The 21,621-nt window shown below is 36.2% G+C and overlaps 2 protein-coding genes across 2 annotated transcripts; one reads left to right on the top strand and one right to left on the bottom strand.

Annotated features, from left to right (window-relative positions):
• Nucleotides 1-10,191: 10,191 nt before the first annotated feature.
• Nucleotides 10,192-12,660, bottom strand: LOC116176713 (WD repeat-containing protein 78-like). The gene is made up of 4 exons (XM_031495462.1): nt 11,992-12,660; nt 11,456-11,941; nt 10,661-11,407; nt 10,192-10,601 (listed from the first exon to the last, which is right to left on the bottom strand). Exons 1-4 carry the CDS (start codon nt 12,536-12,538, stop codon nt 10,192-10,194), a joined length of 2,190 nt encoding a protein of 729 aa, XP_031351322.1. The 5' UTR covers nt 12,539-12,660.
• Nucleotides 12,661-16,615: 3,955 nt separating this feature from the next.
• LOC116176715 (S-phase kinase-associated protein 2) lies at nt 16,616-21,122 on the top strand. Its single transcript, XM_031495463.1, has 8 exons — nt 16,616-17,791; nt 17,844-18,054; nt 18,106-18,220; nt 18,275-18,498; nt 18,542-18,825; nt 18,872-18,999; nt 19,050-19,209; nt 20,826-21,122. The coding sequence occupies exons 1-8, from the start codon at nt 17,727-17,729 to the stop codon at nt 21,016-21,018; spliced, it is 1,380 nt and encodes a 459-aa protein (XP_031351323.1). The 5' UTR covers nt 16,616-17,726; the 3' UTR covers nt 21,019-21,122.
• Nucleotides 21,123-21,621: the final 499 nt, after the last annotated feature.

The following is a 21,621-nucleotide window of genomic DNA, read 5'->3' as shown; positions in this document are numbered from 1 at the left end:
ATGCGCTTTTTGTAAATCGTTTACGATTAGTTTTTAACTTGTTTATTATAGCATTGCTACTACGTATTGATTGATAATTTCCCTTGTTTTGATTGAAAAATGAAAATCGCAATCAGAAAACTGTACTGTCACACAAAAATATAGTGTGTGGGAAACTTTTTTTTCGCAAACTTTTCATCTTGAATGGGGTCATCCCGCCTTCATTTTTTATTTCTGATCCACAAAGTACATTAAAAATAAAAAGACCCGTGTGTCCTCAATTTTTATTTGCGAGTAAAATACACCCAAAATAAATTATTGAAAAGCTGTGTTTTTAGTCCGAATTTGAAACGCTTCAGACTAAATACGTCACAAACCTACAACCAATCACGTAGAAGTGAGCTGGCAACCTTACGCGAGGGTCTGACGTTTGTCACATTTGACGTTTTGAGAGGGATGTTTAACTGCATCTACACAGCCGTCTATAATTACAAGCCGTGCTCAGAATTATGGCAACACTGCATGGTAGGCCGATTTCCTAATTCAACTTGACAGATGTTGAGTGTATTTTATATGTGTTTTGGGTGTAATATTCCAATTTACCTGTTTTAACAGAGCGAAATTGCGACAATTTGTGTTACTCCCTACGAAATGAACAGAAATTATTATTCAGGTAAGTTGCTAAACGAAATATATCGATTTGTTGTCATAACCTCTAAAGCAGGCTACTCCTTACTGGACCCTTTACAAGCACTTTTATTTGTTCAAAGTACCTGTAAGAAGCTCAAATATGACCTACACACTACCTGGTACTTAAGTACGGTAAGTGTTTATCGTGAAAAAATACAATTAGTTTGTATTTCAGGTATTCTAGCACGGACATGTCAAATCGATTTTCTGAAGGAACCTTTCAACTTATTCCTAAGAGTTCATGGTACGGGAATTTGAAGTCTACGGGGCTCCCCTCTTTAAAAGCTTCGTACCTAGACCCACTAGAGTAGCGACTGGCTTAAAGTCTGCCATTCCGAATGACACCTGGTCATTGATATAACCTCGCTGATGCGCAGCGATTTACTGTCCTTTTACCGAAATTAAGTGCTCAAGCGTGTACTTCACCTCGACCTCTTTCGACAGAAGTTCACCAATTTGGATGGAAAACACATTATGATGCAGTTACCAATTTACAGCGGTCCGAATTTTAAGCTCAAATAAAAATGTTATTATCCATTTTTGTAACTAAATAATATATATGCACAATTGTAAGCTGCCTAAGTATCTTTCTTCTATATTAAAACCGCCAAAGCGAAACACAGGAGAAAGGAAAATGCCATTTTTCAAGGGCAACAAGACTCCATTAAAACTTACATCGGCCCACCGATTGACTTTCGAACAACGTTGCCAAACTTCTCAGCATGGCTTGTAATTATAGACGGCTGTGGCATCTAGCACGAAAGTGACAAGTGCCTGTGACAGATGACGCAAGTTATAAATGCCATTCTCCTGCAATATTGCCAAGTCGTTATGCCATCTGAATGGTTCTAGGAGCTGATTGGTCGGGATTATTACGTCACAGAGCCCGCCACAATCATATCGTTTTGAATAAACCTTTAAAACCGCACATGTTCATTATTTTTTTGCTAATCAGCCTCTATTTTTGAATAAACTTTTATTGTCCAAAAAAATGTTTTATGGTTTCAGGTAGGTACACGCTTATTAAATTAGAACTGCGGAATTCAACTATACTGTAAACCCCCATTATAAATTATAATGTGTTGTAATTTTTTGACTTTATATAGGATCTTGGTGTAAGTTTTTAATGTACGCAATGGCACTACGCTGGATTATTATTGGGGCCATATTGACCGAAACACTAAGCGCTCGCATTGACTCTTCGCATGCCAAAACGAGACTCTTTCGCATTGACTGACAAAAATGCGACCCCTGTTCGCCTTGACTAACTAAAAGCGACTCTCTAATTTCGTGAAAAAATCCCCCCTCTCTACACTAAGCTAACTTAAAATGCCTATTTCATAACAGAAAGCAATGGCGGATTCTCTCAATCGATGGTGGTCTACAAAAAATTACCCTAATGAATACGAAAAAGGAAAAAAAGGCACACTTTAAGAAGTAATGTTTCTAAAAATTAATAGAAATATAACATTCCTCTCAGTTTTATAAAATTACTTTTAAAAATTGCCAACAGCGGTGTTTCGAGCCTTATATAATTGGGGGGGGGGGGGGGGGGGCACCAGGGCACCAGGTGAAAAAAATGCCGACTATATGTCAAATATTCAACGATTTGGTTTTTCTCTATCAATTAATAGCGATAAGTTGCTTTACGATAACGAACAAAATCATGAAAACTATACAGGCTGATTCAAATTCCAGGGCCACCATGGGGATCTCGGGAACTGTAAGAGATAGGTAGGTAGTTTAAATTTGGCAAAGTTGCGTATTTTAATGAAAAAATTCCGACTACTTTCGGAGAAATCCGGGAAAAACGAAATTTTGCATAATCGTTTTTATCAGAGACTTGTTATAACTAGACCGCGCGTAACGTAGATTTTACTATAAACGCCTGTTGTCAAGATAGGATAGGCAACCAACTGTTCATCGCGGGGCAGACGTACGTTCTGCGGCTTGCTTTAGCCATGTTTATTGTAAATTTTAGTAGCAAAAAAAGATAACATATAGCTGTTAACTGTTTTAATCGAATTTATTGGTATTTTATTTGAACTAAATTGGTATATAACTGCCTTACTCTAGTCCTAATTTGATTTATATGTGTATTTTGGTGGTGAACACGTATCGGAAAATATACTCTTAAAACTAAAGATGTAAGTAGTAAGATATGATTATTTAGCGGATTTTGATTCAATATATGCCTATCCAAAAACCCAAATGGGCTGTAACTGTTATTTATTTTTCTTAGACTGCTGATAACCATTTTGTTTACAACGCGGTGTGGTGTGGATTGAATGAAAAACCTGAACACATTTTCAGCAATTTGGCAAATTTTTAATGCATCGCTTGATACGTGCAACAATCCTCCACGATTTTTTCTAGTTAAAAGCTTTGAATGACTCTCTGATGCGAATATCGCATCTGCACATATGGAACATTTAACAGACTTAGCTATTTTTCTTGTAACAAAACCTGAAATATACTTAGTACCAGTAAGTACTTAGTTACGTCTATACCTAATAGGCAAATAGGTATTGCCGTTGTCTTGCTGGTAAAGGATGTCGAATAATAAGTTCTACATTATTTTAAGTGAATGGGAATGTCGAAAACGCTCGGTATTGCATTATTGTTTAACACCTTCGAAGGTACCTTTCTAAAATCGGCTTCATTCCCCGCAAATGCACTATGGTGGGAGTAAATTTTTCTCTTCGAATGGCTCTGATCCATTGGCCCTTTAAACTTTTATCCGTTGAAAATCAGCATATTATTTAAAAATTTATCGACAGAGTACATGTTGATAGGCACAAGCTAACCTAAGTTTATTGGTTTATTCTCAACAGAAATTTATCTGTTCACTAATTCGAGCTAATCACGAGAATGATTAATGAACGGAACATCTAAAATAACAGCTTATTTCCATTATATTGCATATCATCTCAGCGATTTTTGCCCCGCGGTGCATTGTGTGTTGCATACTGTGTCGACAACACCTTAGATACGTTACGCGCAGTCTAGTTATAGCAAGTCTCTGGTTTTTATCTTTTTTCGAAGTTATTTAAAAATATATTTAAAAAAAAAAGCAATTTCTTGTCCTTTTAAATGCAGTTTCATTTAGCATCTCCAAGACTCCAACCCAATTAGCCGACTTGTCCGCCGTAAATGCCGATTAAGAAAATCTTATTTCAAAGAAATATCTCCATAAATGAGAAAGTTGCGGCTGCGCATGCGCACATTTAATTTATGCTATACAGGGTGTTACACGACCGTTCGAAAAAAAAAATCGGGTAGGCGATGTTATTAGCCAGGTTGCGGACAGCATTTTCCGTTATGTTAGACGGCCATTTTTCCTTATAATATAAGTTTATAAGTATAAAACATTTTTATAGCAAAGTTAAGTTGCGGTGTGTGCTGGGCGTGTTCAATTTTGCTTATAAGTTTGAAGGAGTCTTAACCTCACTTTTATTTTACATTGTGTTAAAATGTCCAAAGTTGGTGAAAATGAACTCCTTTTTTTAGAAGTTGATGACATTGAAAGTATCCTTATTTATAAAGCCTTCCTTCCTACTATGCTCTTAGACAAAAAGAAAAGAACTACCGCCAACATAAACACTGCACAATTGTAGGTTAGCAGGAAAATGTTATTTATGAGTGATTACGTACTGCGCAGTGACACATTATAAGAACTTCATTTTCATTGGTTCCGCTATTTATAAATATATCGTACAAAAAGCCCTCATACCGTAAATTATTTCTACAAAAATTTATATTTCTTATGTTATAAGAAAAAATGGCCGTCTAACATAACGGAAAATGCTGTCCGCAACCTGGCTATTAGGTATTTATTATTGTACGATGGGTTTTATAACAAAAAAAAACGGATAGAAAAATGTCAAATAATTTGGGCAAAACAGTTACTTTAGATTTCCTGAACATTTTGGTAATGTACAGGGTGGTCAACTAAGAATGCGAGGTACTGTATCTGAGAACCTATTCATCGTAGAAGCTTGCGGTAAAAAAGTTATTATTAAAACTGCCACGAGAAAAACCTGGAAAATATTTTTAAGTTTCTGAAATGGCCGCTAGGGGGCGCAACTGCAATCTGGAATCTAAAAAAGTGATGTTTCTGTGAATTCTGCTATATTACCTTTGAAGTCGACGATAATCTGAACCTTTTTTATTTGACAATTTTTCCTGTATCTCTAAAAATGAAGTGGTGAGGGGTATTCAAAGGTGTCCGTAAAGATTACCCTGTATCTTCGAAACGACTGAGCCGATTTTAACAAACTCGGGTTAATTGAAAAGAGCTATTCTTCAGCTATAAATATTATAATATTTGAAGTTTTGTTAGTTTCACATATCGCCGCTTGAGGTTTTTTTTCGACATTTCGACAGAAATGGTTAATTTTCTCAAAAAAATTAAATGCATTGGTTCGATTTTTTTTTCATGAAAAAGTAGCTAAATGATGCCTAAACAAGCTCGCGAAATCAGCATGTGTCGATAGCAAAACTGGTAAATAATTAGGTTTGATCAGACTTGTGCATTTCTTCGATGTGTGGTCTAACAATATACGAGTATAACACATCCGAGGCCAGCGCAACTGGAAATTTTTCTCCGATCTACCTTTTCATGATCGATTAGGCACTTAATGAAATGAACTTATGAACACGACATTTAATATCGCAATAATTGTTAAGACAAATTTAAACACGGTTTAGTTGTACTTTCGTTTGAAATTTACTTGTAGAATCTTAGTTACAGTAGGTTCAAAGAAAAAACTATAACAAAGTGAATGTGTCATCAAAATATTTATGGATATGGATAGCCTACACATAAATGAATGCAATGTAAATTTTGCAATAATAAAAAAACAATGTCAATCCAATCAATAATGTGTCTGATGTGTATCGTCAGTGGGAGGAATTAAATAACGACTCACAAACCAGGTGGGCTACTCCATCAGTATGCAAAATCTGGTTGATACAATGGCCTAATATCCAGACAAAAACCTGACTACATCCACAGTCCCAGATCTCGACATTCCTAACTAAAAAGTAACTAACGCTCCTGGCCAGTTTAGTTCAATTTATAAATATTTGCGGTGTGAATTCTTACTTTCGGAAATTTCGGTTTTAACAATGACCAGATTTTTGTTAACACCGCACCGAAGGCGGATATCTAAAAGATACATCTTACATAGTTATTCACTAAAGGGATGTTTAAGTGGAGATATAATTGAGAGTGCACAGTTAATCACAGTTATCAAGAAAGGTATGCAGACAGGTACAGGTTCTTTGCATTAGCGTTTCGTTCCGACCAGGTAGATGTAGATAATAAGCGAGCAGCGATTATAATCATAAAGCAAACGAACAACCGATATTTCGTCGCATGTATTATTTATAAATTTGTAGAAAATCAGTAATTATCTACTTAACATTCTTACAATAAGTGTACTTAATTAGTTAAAATGTTTATGGTAATTTTTTCAAGGGAAAGAAACTAAAGTGTGCAGGGTTTGAATTAAAGCATATAATAATCGTTGCCCATTTCTTTCGGTTACCGGGCATATCATGATTCCCGAAATAGCCATTTGGTTTAATAGCGTTGCCGCCCACATGTGAAGCACTGGAAGAGCTACTATACATCAATTATTGTGCATGATTGTGACTTTATGCATATTATACAGTGTGCAAAATGGGCGATAGTAAGCGGGGACCTTTTTCAAGGGTTAAATTGTTTTTCTTGAAGAGCATGTCCCCAAAACGTCCCAATTATGCCAAATGATTGATCTTGATATCAATGATATCGAGGAGCGAGTTAAATAATATTTAATCGTTGATATATTATGTGATTTACCTATATGTTACCTATTTTGGGTGCTTTGCGAGACGCCAATTCACTGATAACAGAGTCAAAATATATACTATTATCAGTTTGTACCTATTTTAAAATTTTTATCGTGTGGAGCGGGAAGAGTGCAGAGAAAGAGACTCGTAAAATAAGACTATTGGATGGACTTCAAAAGATAAAATATACTTATTGAATCTTGAAACAGACATAAGCCTGTTGAGACTTCTGTTTGTTCTGGATAATGGTAAGTTCGTCTTTGTCGTTGTAATCAGAGGCATGCTACACAAAGTTCAGCTTCGGTACGGTAACCATCAACACGGGAAAAGTAACCAATGCTAATTTGTCCTCAACTCACTCAACTTCTGACGTTATTTAAATCAGGGCTCTCCAGAACATGTTGTCCTTGATGTTGTCTAAATCTAAAGATAAGTACTCACATACCCGCATCGGCAAAGCGTGGCTGCGCGCGTGGGGTGTGTGTGCTTGTGCTTTTGCTTCCGCTTCCGCTTCTTCTGCTTCTGGTTGTGCCTGTGCTTGTGCTTGAGCTGAGCTTGTGCTTTCGCTTCTGCTTGCTTGCTGAAACAAAAACATTCAAATTCTCGAAAATCCCTGAAAATCTTTTAAACTCGTTTTAACTCCAAATTCAATGAATTCTTTGAATTGTTTGAATTCCTTGAATTTTTTTAATTCCATGAATTTCCTGAATTCCTTGTATTTCTTGAATTCTTCGGATTCCTTGAATTCCCTACAACCCTCTGAAACTGTAAATCCGGAAACTACATTCTTGCAGCCATGTACAGTTCTACGTAGGCTTTTGAGTCACCCCATGAATTCGAAATTCTAGAAAAGGCCTTTAATTCCCTAAATGACTGTACCAGTGGATTCACATGTAGGTAGAATCCTGAAATGGTCCCAAGAATCGAGGTGCTAATTTAGCGGAATAATCTCGAATCGAATCTGAAATGGTTTTGTTCTTTCCCTAACTTTTTTGGTCAATGTCATAAGTCGTCGTCGCACGTCATAAGCACATTTATTACGGTCATGGGGAACTTTGAGACGGTCTACTATTTTGGTTGGTATTAGGGTTTCTGTTGGTGCCGTAATCGAGTTTCTAGTATATCAAGTGGCTCCCCAATGACGTCAATATCAGAATTATCATCAACTATGTAATATTTGTTTGTGCACCCAAAACATGGCCGCCTACAGTTCATTGGCGTAATGTGAAAGCAGCATCCGTAGATGCATATTGTAAATTAATTACATACAAACGTATTTGAACAAATGGAAATTGTGCACAACTCTTTTGCACGAGACGACAAATGAACCGATAGGTTATAAATTTATACATATATTCTCTGTTCATTATAATATTATACAATAAGTACAATATGAAGGTACGCCACTGGCCAAGAAACGTAATAAACAAAAAGTAAGCAGTTTTTGTGCACCAAGAATATGGTCGCCACAGCTACAACGCGCAGCATTGCTCTTGGTAGGATATTATCATCTCCTTTATTTTATTGGCTAAGGTCAGGAGAGGCGAGATCTAGAAAACAACTTTCGTGCCGTGGTGCACACAATATTTTTATCCTATACACTTACATTTAAAATGATGCCCGTATGCTTAGATTTACGTGTACCTATTGTTTTCCCTATGTCTACTTTTAAATGAAAATCACTTCTGAAAGGCGCCTAATTTTATGCAACCAAAATAGCTTCACAGGAAATAACTACTTCTTAATAAATATCACTATATTCCGTAGATATAGGCACAATGTACGTGTGAGAGATAGCCAACTGAGTTGACATTCCCGGTACGTGATATTTCATTAGAATCTAAGGAAATATTAGAACATATAAATGGGTTTACGGTGTTGCACTTCATGCCAAATTGGATTTATACTTGACTTGGTGACAAAATCACACCGGTCTGACCGGTCAAATTTTAAATCCTTGGCAGAGTCCATGTCTTGACAAATGTTGGATATTTACATGTGTTTTAAGGCTGAATTTATATGTTTGGTGACGAAAGCGCACTGGGACCGCTTTAAATCCTTGTTGATCTTCTTGTACGTTAATAAATCTGTTTTATAATTATAATCTGTTCACCCAACAGATGCAGTTAAGCCACTCCCAATAAATATTGGCCAATGTAATAACAGACCCGTTTCACAGTCACAAAATTATAAAAACCGGGAAATTTAAAATCGCATGTCACATTGTATGACTAAGTTATAAAGTGTTATATTTTGAATATTGACCTTTAAACACACAGCAGTACATAGTTTCAAATTGTTTAGTTCAAACAGATTAGTTTGTTCGTATAAATGAAATTAACGGCAAATTGAGGCAAGGCAAATATAAAACGCAATGACATATTTGACGTTAAGTCAATTTAAATACGGCAATTATAATTGGAAGCAAATAATTGCGTGTGTTACAGGTTTTGAAAATTAGGCCAATTAAAAATGTTCATTTAAATTTGCCGGGAGGAGCTTAACTGCATCTGTTGGGTGAACAGATAAAAGATTCGTTGCATATTCACATTGGATTTTAAATTGTTGGTAGTCTCGTGTGTTAAAATGCGGTACTGCGCAAATGTGATGCAATTGCCAAATATATCTCTGTGTTAGATAACCCTATTGGCACAGATGCCCCTTGTTGATAGTAGGTAAATTGTTGGCCGATATCTATGTATATACAGGGTCTGTCCGAAAAGTAATGTCACCGACTTGAATGGGGATTTACGATAATTCAACTGGTTTACCCGGGTTGGTAGATTTTGCTATGGTTACAATTATTGCCACATTTGTTTCTATGGTGGTTTCTACCAATCCGATTAAAGCGGTTGAATTATCGTAAATCCCCATTGTGAAGCGACTATACGCCGTAACGTGCTAAATCGGTTTGCTTCAATAGAACGAGAAAACAGCTTTATCCAACAAGGGGTCGCTATAAGGTAAATTTAATCAGTGTTCAACTGCTTTTATTAATGTTCTTATTCAATTAAAAAGAAATATTGCGCTAAGCAATTTTTATTTCAAAGGATATCCTTGGCCATCCAACGTGGAAATAGTGCATGTATCCTGGGCACTCTCCCAACTGAAAAACAGTTCGACGAAATTTTTTTGTTATAGTTAATTATTGTTTTCTTCTTTGTTACACAATTTTAAACATTTCGTTTAAATAAAATTTTCGAAAAAAAAAGAAATATTAGCTTCCTTCAAATGTTTAGTCACTATATTTAGTGACTTTAACAAATGTTATTACAACCACGCCATCTAGTTATATAAGGCGTAGTTATTTTCTCGTCTAGTCTGATAAAATGATTCTCTCGCTATATTCCTGCACCGTCTTCATTCCTGTCCTCATGCAGAAGAAAAAAATGGAAGTATCTCATTGTATAAGGTAAAAAAATTTATTAACGAGTGACAAAAGGCGAGTTTATGATTTTGACCTTGTCGCTCGTTGTCTAGGTATATTGGTGCAGTTTATTGAGAGCATTATACTGCAAACCGATATTGATTTTTATTAGCTATCGAACCATACGCATACCAAAATCCACACAAAATCGATTTAATTAAACCTGGTTTGAGATCTCCAAGGTAAGAAACACTTATTACAGAATATTAATTATTATTAAATCTTAATTAACAAATTGTTTTAATTAAACGAAACGCTTAGAAGTGTTTTTCAAAGTCCGATTTGTTGAACTTTAATTTTCCAGATTTTTGTATTTTCTTTATTAAATCAGGTCTGGTAATAAGACAGCGAAGAATAGAGTTGTAGAGCAAATCATCCTCAAAATATGCCGGAAAGGGCATATCTTCTAAAGAAAAAATATGCACGTTGCCTTCAATATCTCCGACTGAGATACATCGACCACTTTTAGTAAACTTAATCACCGTATTCCTGCATCGCGTAGGCGATGGAGTAATTGATTGCGGATGATATATTTTACGTTGGATGTCCCAAATGTAAATGTTGCTTCCACACACATTTGCAATGATCGTCGAATGAGTTGGGCTCCAATCGGCGCTTTGTATCGACTGGAAGTCCTTATTAAGTTCGAACAGGGGCTCAGATATACCTAAATTAGAAGAATTGCTCTGAGATAATGAGTAGGTATATGTGTACCTAGGAGCTTACCGTCAGCCCAAATTCTCACATGCCAATCATCACCGCACGTCATGAACAATTTGTTGCAAAACGGAGAAAATTTCAGTTCATACATTGGTCCTTCGTGAGCCAGAAATAAGTCCAGGTGCTGATGGTAATGGTTCCTCGAGCATTTGTGAATTGTTCCCTCGTTTGTGCCGATGTAGTAAATACTTCCATTGGCTGGATGTTGGCGAAAGACCAGTGCTGCCGCGTGCCTTTTGACAGGGATACCAGAAACGTGACACCGTTTCAAAGTTTCAATGCCTTTTAGTTTACCTTCAGGCCGAGAAACTCGCATAATTTCTTCGTATATTAAATCATTGTTATCTTGGGTTCGATAGAAACTGATCCGTCCATCCTGACTCGAGGTGATGATCTGTTCGGTACCTCTGAAGTAATCACTACCTTGGTACCAAATCACTTGCCAGACTGGTGAAAAAATCGGCGAATCTTTGCCACTACGTCCAATTATGCGAATATTCCTACAACTGACGTCCAAGATTTTCACTGCACCGTCGTAGAAACCGATCCCCAATAAATTTGGGTTCTTCTTCGAAAAATGCAAAGCGGTAACTGGATGTTCAAATTTGTAATTCCTTTCCGGCTGCACCGGATTCTTGATGTTCCACAAGAGCACCATTCCATTCGCCCGATCCTCATAGTAAAATTTGCCGTAACCCACCGCCAGTATATCGGGGTTGTCTTCGTTCCAAGTTAACGCCGAAACGCATTTGCCTGCAATCAGAGTTAGACGCGATCTTGTGTTGCGACAATTAGATTTACCGCTAGTTTCTTTGTTGGCGAATGTCCACAGTAACTTTAAACCGTATTTGTACTCGATGTCCTTTCGATGAGGATCCGGATCAGACAATCCCCTAAAACGTTTTTGTTCCGCGTTAAAATTGTTATTAGCCAGTAATCGTTCGGTGATGCACAAAGCTTCCTGGAATGAGTCGTTTCGTAGAAGTTTCAGTAAATCCAAATCTTCTTTGGATAACTCCTCATCTTCGTCTTCTTTGTTAGTGTAGTCTGCAATCTCGTCATCCTCTCGCTGCTTCAGTTTTTGTTGCGCACCTCCATATGAATCATACATGTCCCACTCTGACGCGAACGCTTCATTGTGTTTACGTTTGACTTCCTCTGCTTCCGTTGTTCGAGTTTTCTTTAAAATTTGTACAGTTTGCACTTCGGCGTTTACCACCTTTCGATTCCTTCCTTTTCCTACCGTCAGATACTCGTATGTGCTGTTTTCTATTTCAACTTGTGCCGCTGCAATTAACATTGGGAAGTAACAGGAGATTGTGCAAGTTTGAACTCACCCTCTTCCGAATCCTTATCAACAGTTTTACTAGGCAATTCCAAAAGAAAATACGTTGGTGTTTCTTTGAGCAATAGGCTAATGTGAGATGGCATTTTCACGAACGCAGTTTGAACGGCAGCCACGTCTATAGCTACGTCCTGTTTTGAAGAGCTGTCTGTTGATAAAGTGAGCTTTCTTTCTGGCTCGATAACAATATTATCGACCAGACTTGCCGTGTGGTAGCTTTGTCGAAATACCGTATCAGCGAACACTTGCTGTTTATGTAGTTCACTGTGAAAGCGCGTTGTGGATTCAGTAAAGAGTTTCGCATCAGCAGTTAGGCTTTTATTCTTATCCAACTTTCTAATACTCGTGACAATTTCCGTGCCGCCTTTTGTTGCCTCATTGAGAGCTGGATTTAATGGTTCAGGCGTGACGTCTTCTCCATCGAGAAGAACTTTTACGGCTCCAGTTAGCCTCTTCGCAAGTACGGATCTAATCGGTGCCTTTGGAGCCTTTTTCAACTGAAGTTTGTCGCTCGTATGCGGTTTACTATTTTTATTCATTTCTAGCAAAATTTACGGTAGCTATCATAAAGTAAATGTCAAAATTGATTTGAATATACAAACAAATACAATGCATTTGTTATTTTTAATTATTTGCGTCAATCGTAAGACAAACGTTTATAATAAACGTGGAACGTAATTAGCATTGAATTTATAATATAAATTCAATGGTAATAGTGCAGGAGATTTTGCCCTTCTCGTTGGCTCATTTTTCATAAAAATCTTCACCTGGCGTTACTAAACCAAAACGTGCAGACTAAGTAGCTTCCTGCCAGTTTTGAATGGGACTTCTGTAGGGGATTTATTGGTGAGCGTAAAGTCGTCGCGTTAAGATCTGCACGGAAATTTTGGGGAGAATACAAAGATGACGTTGTAAACCTTGAGCTTGTGGGGTGGGTGGTTCAGTTCAGAATCGGAACTCAATCCATTGCTATCTAAGAATGGAGCGGTTTTTGTTAAGTAAATTATAAGCATATATTTACCAAAATCTCCCATTTCATTACTAGAATAGTTAATTATAGATTAAGAGAGAGAAATGGTTGATTTTTCCCGCGGTGTTATTGTTGCTCGAGGGTCACAAAGCACCAAGAGAAAAACGCCATTTCTTTCCAGCGGTGTATATAGGTACTTACTATTTTTTTCACTCGCGAGGACGTTTACTTATACTTTAAATATAGTCAAAGATTTTTCATTAGAACTCCTTTATAATCGTATTAGTGGAGTATTGAAACTGTATCATGGCAACAAGCAGGTACAATAATAATCAGGTTAGCAACCTCCACGCCTTTGTCTAGACTTCCATGCCAACCAATAAACAAATATCGTGTTTTTGTGAAAACGTGCGTGGATCTAAAATAATTCTAAATTATGGAATCTGCTAGTTTTTCCGAAGAACCTTTTGAGATTACTGAAGCTGCTAACGCTACTGTTACCAATTTACTGCCAGCGAAGTCCAAAAAATTGTATGAAGCGGCATACCACAGTTTTAAAGATTGGTGCCTACAAAAAAGTGTGAAGACTTTTTCCGAAAATGTCATGTTGGTTTAAGTATTTATTATTTTAGCGAAAAGGCGGTGTGGGCGCAATATTCTATGGTGAGGTCTTGCCGAGGGTCTTGCATGCTCATATAGGCGGATAACATCGATATCAGTAAATTCCCCAAACTGGTATCATTTCTAAAAAGAAATTCAGATGGGTATGCTCCCAAAAAATCAAAGATATTAACAGAGAAGAGATGAAAAAATTTTTGTCTGAAGCTGACGATGATGCCCATCTAATGCGAAAAGTAAAATAGATTTGGCTTTAAAAAACAAACTCGTACCAAAGAATACTTTGCTCGTACTAACAGTGTTAATCTTCGGAATAAGTGTTGCTGTCGCACTGACGAATTAGTTACTCTAGGGATCTTCCCTCATAATTACAATACCCTTTACCAAAAACAAGACATCTAGAACCTTCGTAGATTTTCTTCATTTAATTCGCAGGTACGCAGCACTAAGACCTGAAACAATACAACATCAACGATTTTTCATTTTTTACAAGAATGGAAAATGTACGACTCAGCCTGTTGGCAAGAATACCTACACTTGGCAAAGTACCATCAACGATTGCAAGTTTCTTTAAAGTTACCAAACCCCTAACTATATACGGGACACTCCGACACTGCCTGCGCCGATCGTCCACTACCCTATTACCGGACACGGGTGCTGATATTTACCACTATAAAGCGGCACGGTGGGTGGAAATCTACAACTGTTGCGGAAAGTTATATAAAAGAGGGTTACTCTTTGGTTATATCATTTGAAAACCCTATCGCCAATAAAATTAATATTGCAAATCGAATTAATCAAGATTCAAAGGGATAGTTGTAGTTCTAATATCTGCAATGTTATACCAGAAACCAGTTCTTCTTCTGATTCAAATATGTTGATCAATAAGGTACCACCAATTAATTTCTCAAAATGCGACAATATCACGTTTAATTTAAATATAAACAATGTGCCTTTTTGAGTTGTGTTAATATAAGCATCAGGGAGTTTTCATTACCAGGGTATTATTTCCCTAGGGGTAGGGGAATAATTTGCCATTTCAGTCCCTATTTTAAGTGGTCATAGAAACTAACTTTCACTCTCGCAAGTGAAAAAAATACTTTCAATATGACTTTATCCTATCAAGGCGTGTGGGGAAAACTGAGTTCGCAACTTGGTTGTGTTTTGTTTATTTTTTGTTTACTCGATCAGCTATTTGCATCTTTTGACCAGTGGCGTATCTTCATTGAAAAAGGTATTTTGTAGATCGTTGCTCCCCATGTTAATTTAGAGGGTTTTTATAACGGTACCAATCGAAAGATTTTGTTTCTCATCTAATGTGCGCTTTTGTTTTTAGGTAGACGCCAGAGCTTCTCCGGAATGTGTTTATTCAATCTCTTGAAGATCACCATTTTGCCCTCTTGAGATGAATCCACAAAATTTTCCTTGTGTACATATACCTAACTGATCAAATTGGACGTGAAAATATTAAAATCGAAGATCAAAAAAAGGTAAAAAATTCTCCCTCTCACTCATTTTGTATGGCTGTCTGAAGAAATTAAAAAGTCGTGGGACAATAGACAGATTCATGCAAAAAATGCTGATTGGATTAGTAATGGTAGTAACATTTCCTGGAAAATTCGCAGGTGCACCGTCCTGTTGAAACCAACAGTTTCTAACTTTTGTTTTTTTGTGTGCAGTTATCATTGTATTCGTAGTGAAAAATGCTACGCAATCCAATATATGTACTTTTTTACAGGCCATATTATATAAAGAATAGAGTCGATGATGATTTCTCCGAAACGAAACGTTTTATTGAAAATCTCTCCATGCTGCCTTGTAGAGGCTCAAATAGTAGCATTGAAAGTATTTATTATTTTTTCGCACCTGTTGGGACAAATAACATTAGAACAACAAAATCGGCAAATTTCGGTTTTTCTAGCATATCTTCGAAAGTAATCGGAATTTTTTGGCTTTCTTTACACTTTGATTATATACTATACCTTTATATCAATGTAACAACTGTTTAATTGCGCAACGTTTCCCTGATTTGCCCATCTTCCTACCTGCTATATGGTTTCCAAAAAATCCAAATTGCTTGTTTTCGATGTTTTTCTGGGAAAATAAAAGAGGCACAGTCTCTTAGTAACGGGGTATATTAAATATTTTCCATAGCCTGCTTAGTTTTAAGATACAGCACCAAAGTTTGTTTTTTCAAATGGAATATGTATAATATTTTATGTCTTAAGTAACATATCATACCACATGTTATATCTGTGATACCCTCTAGAGCATTAGTAACTCATTATTTATCCTTAATGACAAAACAAATATTTGCAGGTCATTGAAAATTAGAAACCGTACACTACTGACCGGCGATTCCCTAAGCGGCAATGACCAAACCGGCGACGACTAGCCGGCGCTATACCAAACCGGCGCTCGGTAAAACCGGCGCTGTGCCTTGCCGGCAGGCCATGGAAAATATAAAAATATCCCCTCATTAAGAGACTATTACGTAACTATTATTCTTTCTGCTTTTTTGATATTCCCACAAATAACTAAGTTATAACAAAGAGTATATAACGTGTTATAAGCAAAAACTTTTTATTGCATTTTTGGACTTTTGCGCAAATCATACGTTAAACTTGGCATCGTCAATCTAGATATAGCTTTGAAATGCAAACCGCATCACTCTGTCTCTTTTATTAGTTCTCAAAATATCCCAGGAGAAAGAGAAACATCGAAAACGAGCAATTTATTAGAACACTCTGTAAAATGTATTTGTTAGTTACATATGTTACAAATTGAACTTTTCGCCAAAATTGTAGTTTTTCATACTTACTTCATATTATCTACAAATATTTCTAAATTTCTCTCCTTTAGGCACATTCAAAGTATATAACACTGTGATGTATACCTACCTACATATTTCAATCATTAAAGAATTCTTCTTAAAGAAAATATCGGTTGTTTCCTTTATTTATACTGTTTGATGTTTAAAAAATCGCGCTCACAATGGGAAGTATTTTTATTATATTTATAGTCCTTGTCGGTAAGCGACTAAAGTAAAATATTGTAGGTAGGTATTGTATGACTTTTTAACCCCTATTAAAAATGTATTTATTTAAACAACAAAGTATATATAGTAACATTAATCACAAACTTTCAGAAAAATATCACTAAAAACTATAATAAGCATCTTGCGATTTCTGGAATTCTAGATTTTCATTTTTGACCAGAGATTAAAGATCTAGTAGCGACACAGCCGAAGGGCCGCACAGACGGACGGACAAAGTGGCGACAGTAGCGCATTTTTTTGTGGAAATGCGCTTAAAAGCGTTTGAAGCAAAATCGGGTACCTAGTCGGTTTTTAAGGAACTACCTATCTAAAAAAATTTGAAAAATTTAAGAAACTCAAGCAAAAAAGAAGCGAATTAAAAATTCGAAATTCGTGACCTTTTTTATATTGAAATAATATAATAATGTTGAGTAATGTGTTAATACATATATAGTTCCATCACCCAATATTTTGTACTGCCCAGTTCCATCAAGTCATTCTTTCAAATAAGTTTTACACAGTTACTCGTGTCAAATATAGCCATAGGAAGAGCCAAGAGCACAACATTTGGGTCTCGCCTTTCAAAGTTTTACATTTTGTGCCGTCCACAACAAAACTGGTAAAAAACCCGAGAATTCTACGATCTTCGAGAGTAGCGGACCGACCGCCTGAACAGTCAAAGTGAATGCATAAGCGCCCCTTTTTAAAAAAAAAACTCGCACGGTGCGTTTTTCTTGGGACACATGGTATATGCGCAATTGCGCATGCCTAATAGTCAGACCGCCTGCTTGATTGTTTAGACGATGTTGTCATTTTTACTTAACCTATAAATTACATTACAATAATTTGGCATTGCTTTTTATTTAATGCTTTATTTACTTGTTACTTGTAATAAACAAGTATATTATGAACCTGCTTATAAAGCAAAAATATCTAATTTCTTGCAAATCAAATTGTTTTGAATCGAGTCACGTTTAGCTTTAGGTGCCAGTGATGATCATAATTAACCTCGAAAATGATGGAATGGAGGGAAAACTGAAACGCCATCGTGATTAGAGAGCAACCATTCTGCTCACAAAATATTTAGTGTGTTTAATCTCAGATGGGTTCAAAAGGACTCACAACAATTGTAGACAAATTAGGAGAGTCCAGTATATCTCCTGCTCGGTAAGCAGTTGAAAAGTTAGTAACACTTCTTGTGAAATTACCACTTTGCTAGAAAACGATCCAGGTTTGACCCTTCTCTTGGGACTGAAAATAATAAAAAATGGAGTTTCTTGAAGAGTTCTTCCTTAGAAAATTTGTCGGATATTGGCGTGGGACCTTTAATAGGTGATTCTCCCGAAGATGCTCTTGCAGATACGTTTCCAGATTTTTTAGACATTACTCAGCCAAATTCTCTTAAAGCTCAGGCCGAAAGAGATAGGAAGGTAAACCTAAGTGGGCGTTTATTGTAAAGAATTTTCAAGCCTTTGATTTAGCTTGCATTGGTTTTGCAATCTACATTGTCTAAAGAAACGTTGCAGAAGCTTTCGGCCAATGAATGGGAAAGATTGTTACTGTGTCGGCCAAAGCGAGACATCGTCTACAAACTCAGTGAGTGCAAAATCTGCTTTAAGTTACTTGTTGAGCAACATTCCTTATTTTCAGATCACTTCCAGCAGTTATCCGACGAAGTCATTTTACACATCTTTTACTGGTTACCGAAACGTTGCTTAAAAATGGCAGCGTTAGTATGTAGGCGATGGCATAGACTTTCACAAGATGAAAGTCTATGGTCTCGTATGGACGCATCACATAGACATTTAGATCCCGGGGCATTAGGCAACATTTTAAGTCGACAGGCAATAATTCTTCGTTTGGCTCACGCAAAAGTAGTTTAACTTGTATCATATTGGTACTAATTTTAGTTTTAAGGTTGCTTTTCCACCTTTTATTCCCGGTATGAAGGCGTATTCGCAGGAATTTCGGTCAAGACTACTCTACTTAGATTTAAGCATGGCTACCATTAATCAAGAAGCTCTGACAATGCTATTTAGTAAGTGTCGACGTTTAAAAAAGTTAAGTCTCGAACATGTACCTGTCGATAATAATGTTTTATTCGCATTATCTCGCAATAGAGAATTAGAAATTCTCAATTTGGCTATGGTCGAAGGCATAACTCTGGAAGGCTTCCACCACATACTCGCAAATTGTCGAAAGTATGCCTCGATGATAATTTGATAAACACTGACTTTCAACTTTCAGGTTGAAAGAACTTAATGTTGCGTGGACTTACCTGAATAGTCAGTGCCTTAAACTTATTTGTAGTAATCTACCTTTGACTGTTGATAGACTGAATTTATCTGGCTGTAGAAAATGTTTATCGGATGAAAGTAAATTGATTTGACCTGTTTCGGCGGAATAATAAAGTGATATCTTGCAGGTGTGCTCGATCTAGTGAAAAGCTGTCCGAATTTGAGAGAGTTGGATCTTTCAGATTGTACAACTATATCATGTAATTCAATCGATCATATTGTTAGGCTGGGGAACCTCAATTTTTTAGCGCTCTCCAGATGTTATTTTATTAATTATCGATCAATTATGTAAGTATATTAGACTTTGGGACAAATTCGTGATCTGTTTAAAGACATTGGCCCGTATGAATAAAAGTAAGCAAATGCTTATACTTACAAAATTCAAAGTAAATACTCGTAAGTGCTCCTTCGCACTGGGCGACTTAGCAGCGCTTCTAAGCAGAAGGACAGGACGCAGTGCAGCGCTGCTAAACCATGCTAAACACACCAGTATGAAGGGGAAGTTACGAGTATTTACTTTGAATTTTGCAAGTATAAGCATTTGCTTACTTTAATTCATACGGGCCATTATGTTTACTGCCTCAGAAGCAATTGAAAATTGCTTTACCTTACCAACATTTCTATGTTTATTTTGGTTTGTAGTTCTATATGTTGTGTTACGTCTTTTGGTTTTTGTTTTCTTTTTTTTATTTGCTCTTTACCTAGCGTTTTCAAAATTTTGATTCGATTTTAGGGTAAAAATGCCATCACATTACTTTTATGGCAGTAACTGTTTATTATGTTTTTCATTTATTGAACTGAAATTTTGTTTAAAAACCGACAACATTTGACAATTAATTATGGTTTATTGAGAAAGTTTCATGTTGCACCATTGATTCCTTTTAACTGTAGGTTAAACTACAAATATAAAGAGATTTAACACTGTATAAATATGCATTCACGTTATTTTTTAAAGTTGAAACCAAATGCTCTTTTTCTGGTGTCTGTCCATCCATTAACGTACATACTTCAGTATCAAGAAAGTAACGATTTCTATAACTACTTTTTTTATACGCAATAACAAGATGCTACAGTGTGAAGTTAGCAATATCAATATAGCATTAAATATGCAAAAATATGCATATTATGCATGTATACATAAATACTACTTTGGGGTGTTTGGTCATTCATATTATGTTGCTGTTAATATTAAATCTACACATATCACCCCTTAAATATTTCCAATAAAATGTTTGCATACCTACTTTACTTTTTTGAAAATAATAATGCCTTCACTTACACCATGTTACTTAAAAGTAAAGGAAAAAATATCTATGCAGGTGGCTGGAACCTCACCAATAGCACTGATCAATGTATTACACGGCTATTATTTTGTCCACAACTGTATTTAATCAAATTTCCATAGCCCTCCTTCAATCAAAATTTTGGTGCTAAATAAAAATTTTATAGCCAAATAACATTCTTCATTCTCCAATCGTTTTCATTTTCCTTCTCAGCTTTCAAGACCATTAGAGATAATTTCAGGCAGATCGGTCTGCTTCTAAAGTTATTATATGTAATTAAAATATATAAAAATGAATGAGGTTTTTTGAAATTTTTTGCTTTTTGAATTTCGGTTACGATTTTTAAGGAAACAGTTTGAGATCTTTACAAGCTGATTTTACTGCATACTTCTGTGGGCCAAAAATAAGAAATTCAGCCAAATCTGTTAACTTTTTTTTGCCTTTACGTCAGTGGCCTATGCAAACCTATGCTAATTTATTCTAATGTGAACCCCTTATAAAATGGGGTATGGCTTGTGTATTTGTTTGATTTTTTTTCTGGCATTATAAACATATGGTCATATTAAACCAGTAGTTTTTGAATAATAAATATCATTTCGTTAATTAGGTTTTTTGTTTTAGATTATTAAAAGAAGTGAAATCGTTAATGTACTTGGATGTCCATGGCGGTCATATCGATCAATCCGAGATAGATATTATACAAAAGAATTTGGGTGGCAAGGTGAATATTAACAAATTCAAATTTAGTTCGATCGCTAGACCTACGGTTGGACCGAAACGTTCCACTATTTGGGGCTTACGTGTTAGAGACTGACTGTTATGTGATTCTTGTTAATTGGTATATAAAATTCATTTTCAATTGTAATTTATTTTACTAATGTTAGGTTATTTTTTTTAATAGGGAAATATAAAATTTTGTACCTATACACTGTATTACATAATATTCTGTAACTATGTTTGAGGCTTGTGTAAGAAATCCCACAGATAGGTACTGCTTGATGATTTTTCCGTGGTCCAGTTGGCCGATTTTGAAAGATCTTGCTTACTCTTTAATGGAAGGTTCTAGAAGAAATAATATGATCGTCGCTGTTAAAGGTTTTAAACTTCATATATAGGTTCTTTCCAAGGATACTATATAATATAAGGATTGCTCGATCACTGAATTTTTTCGCCGCGTGTAGTGACGTCACTCGCGGACCCAGTACCAGCGCATGCTTTGATTAAGGCCGATTCCCATTATAGCGAGCAGCGCGGTGCGGTGAAAAGCTGCTCTCAATTGTTCGCATGTAAATAAGTAGATCCGTTTTAACCTAGACAGAGCAGAGCGGCGCGGTGCAGCGCAGCAAATTTTAAACGCGTCGGGAAGCATTGGAATACGCGGCGCTGCTTTGAAACGCGCCGCTCTGCGTGTAGACGG

The sequence above is a fragment of the Photinus pyralis genome, unplaced genomic scaffold (assembly GCF_008802855.1).
Source record: "Photinus pyralis isolate 1611_PpyrPB1 unplaced genomic scaffold, Ppyr1.3 Ppyr1.4_LG7, whole genome shotgun sequence".
Classification (NCBI taxonomy): domain Eukaryota; kingdom Metazoa; phylum Arthropoda; class Insecta; order Coleoptera; family Lampyridae; genus Photinus; species Photinus pyralis.
This window is presented reverse-complemented; position numbering and strand designations above follow the sequence as displayed.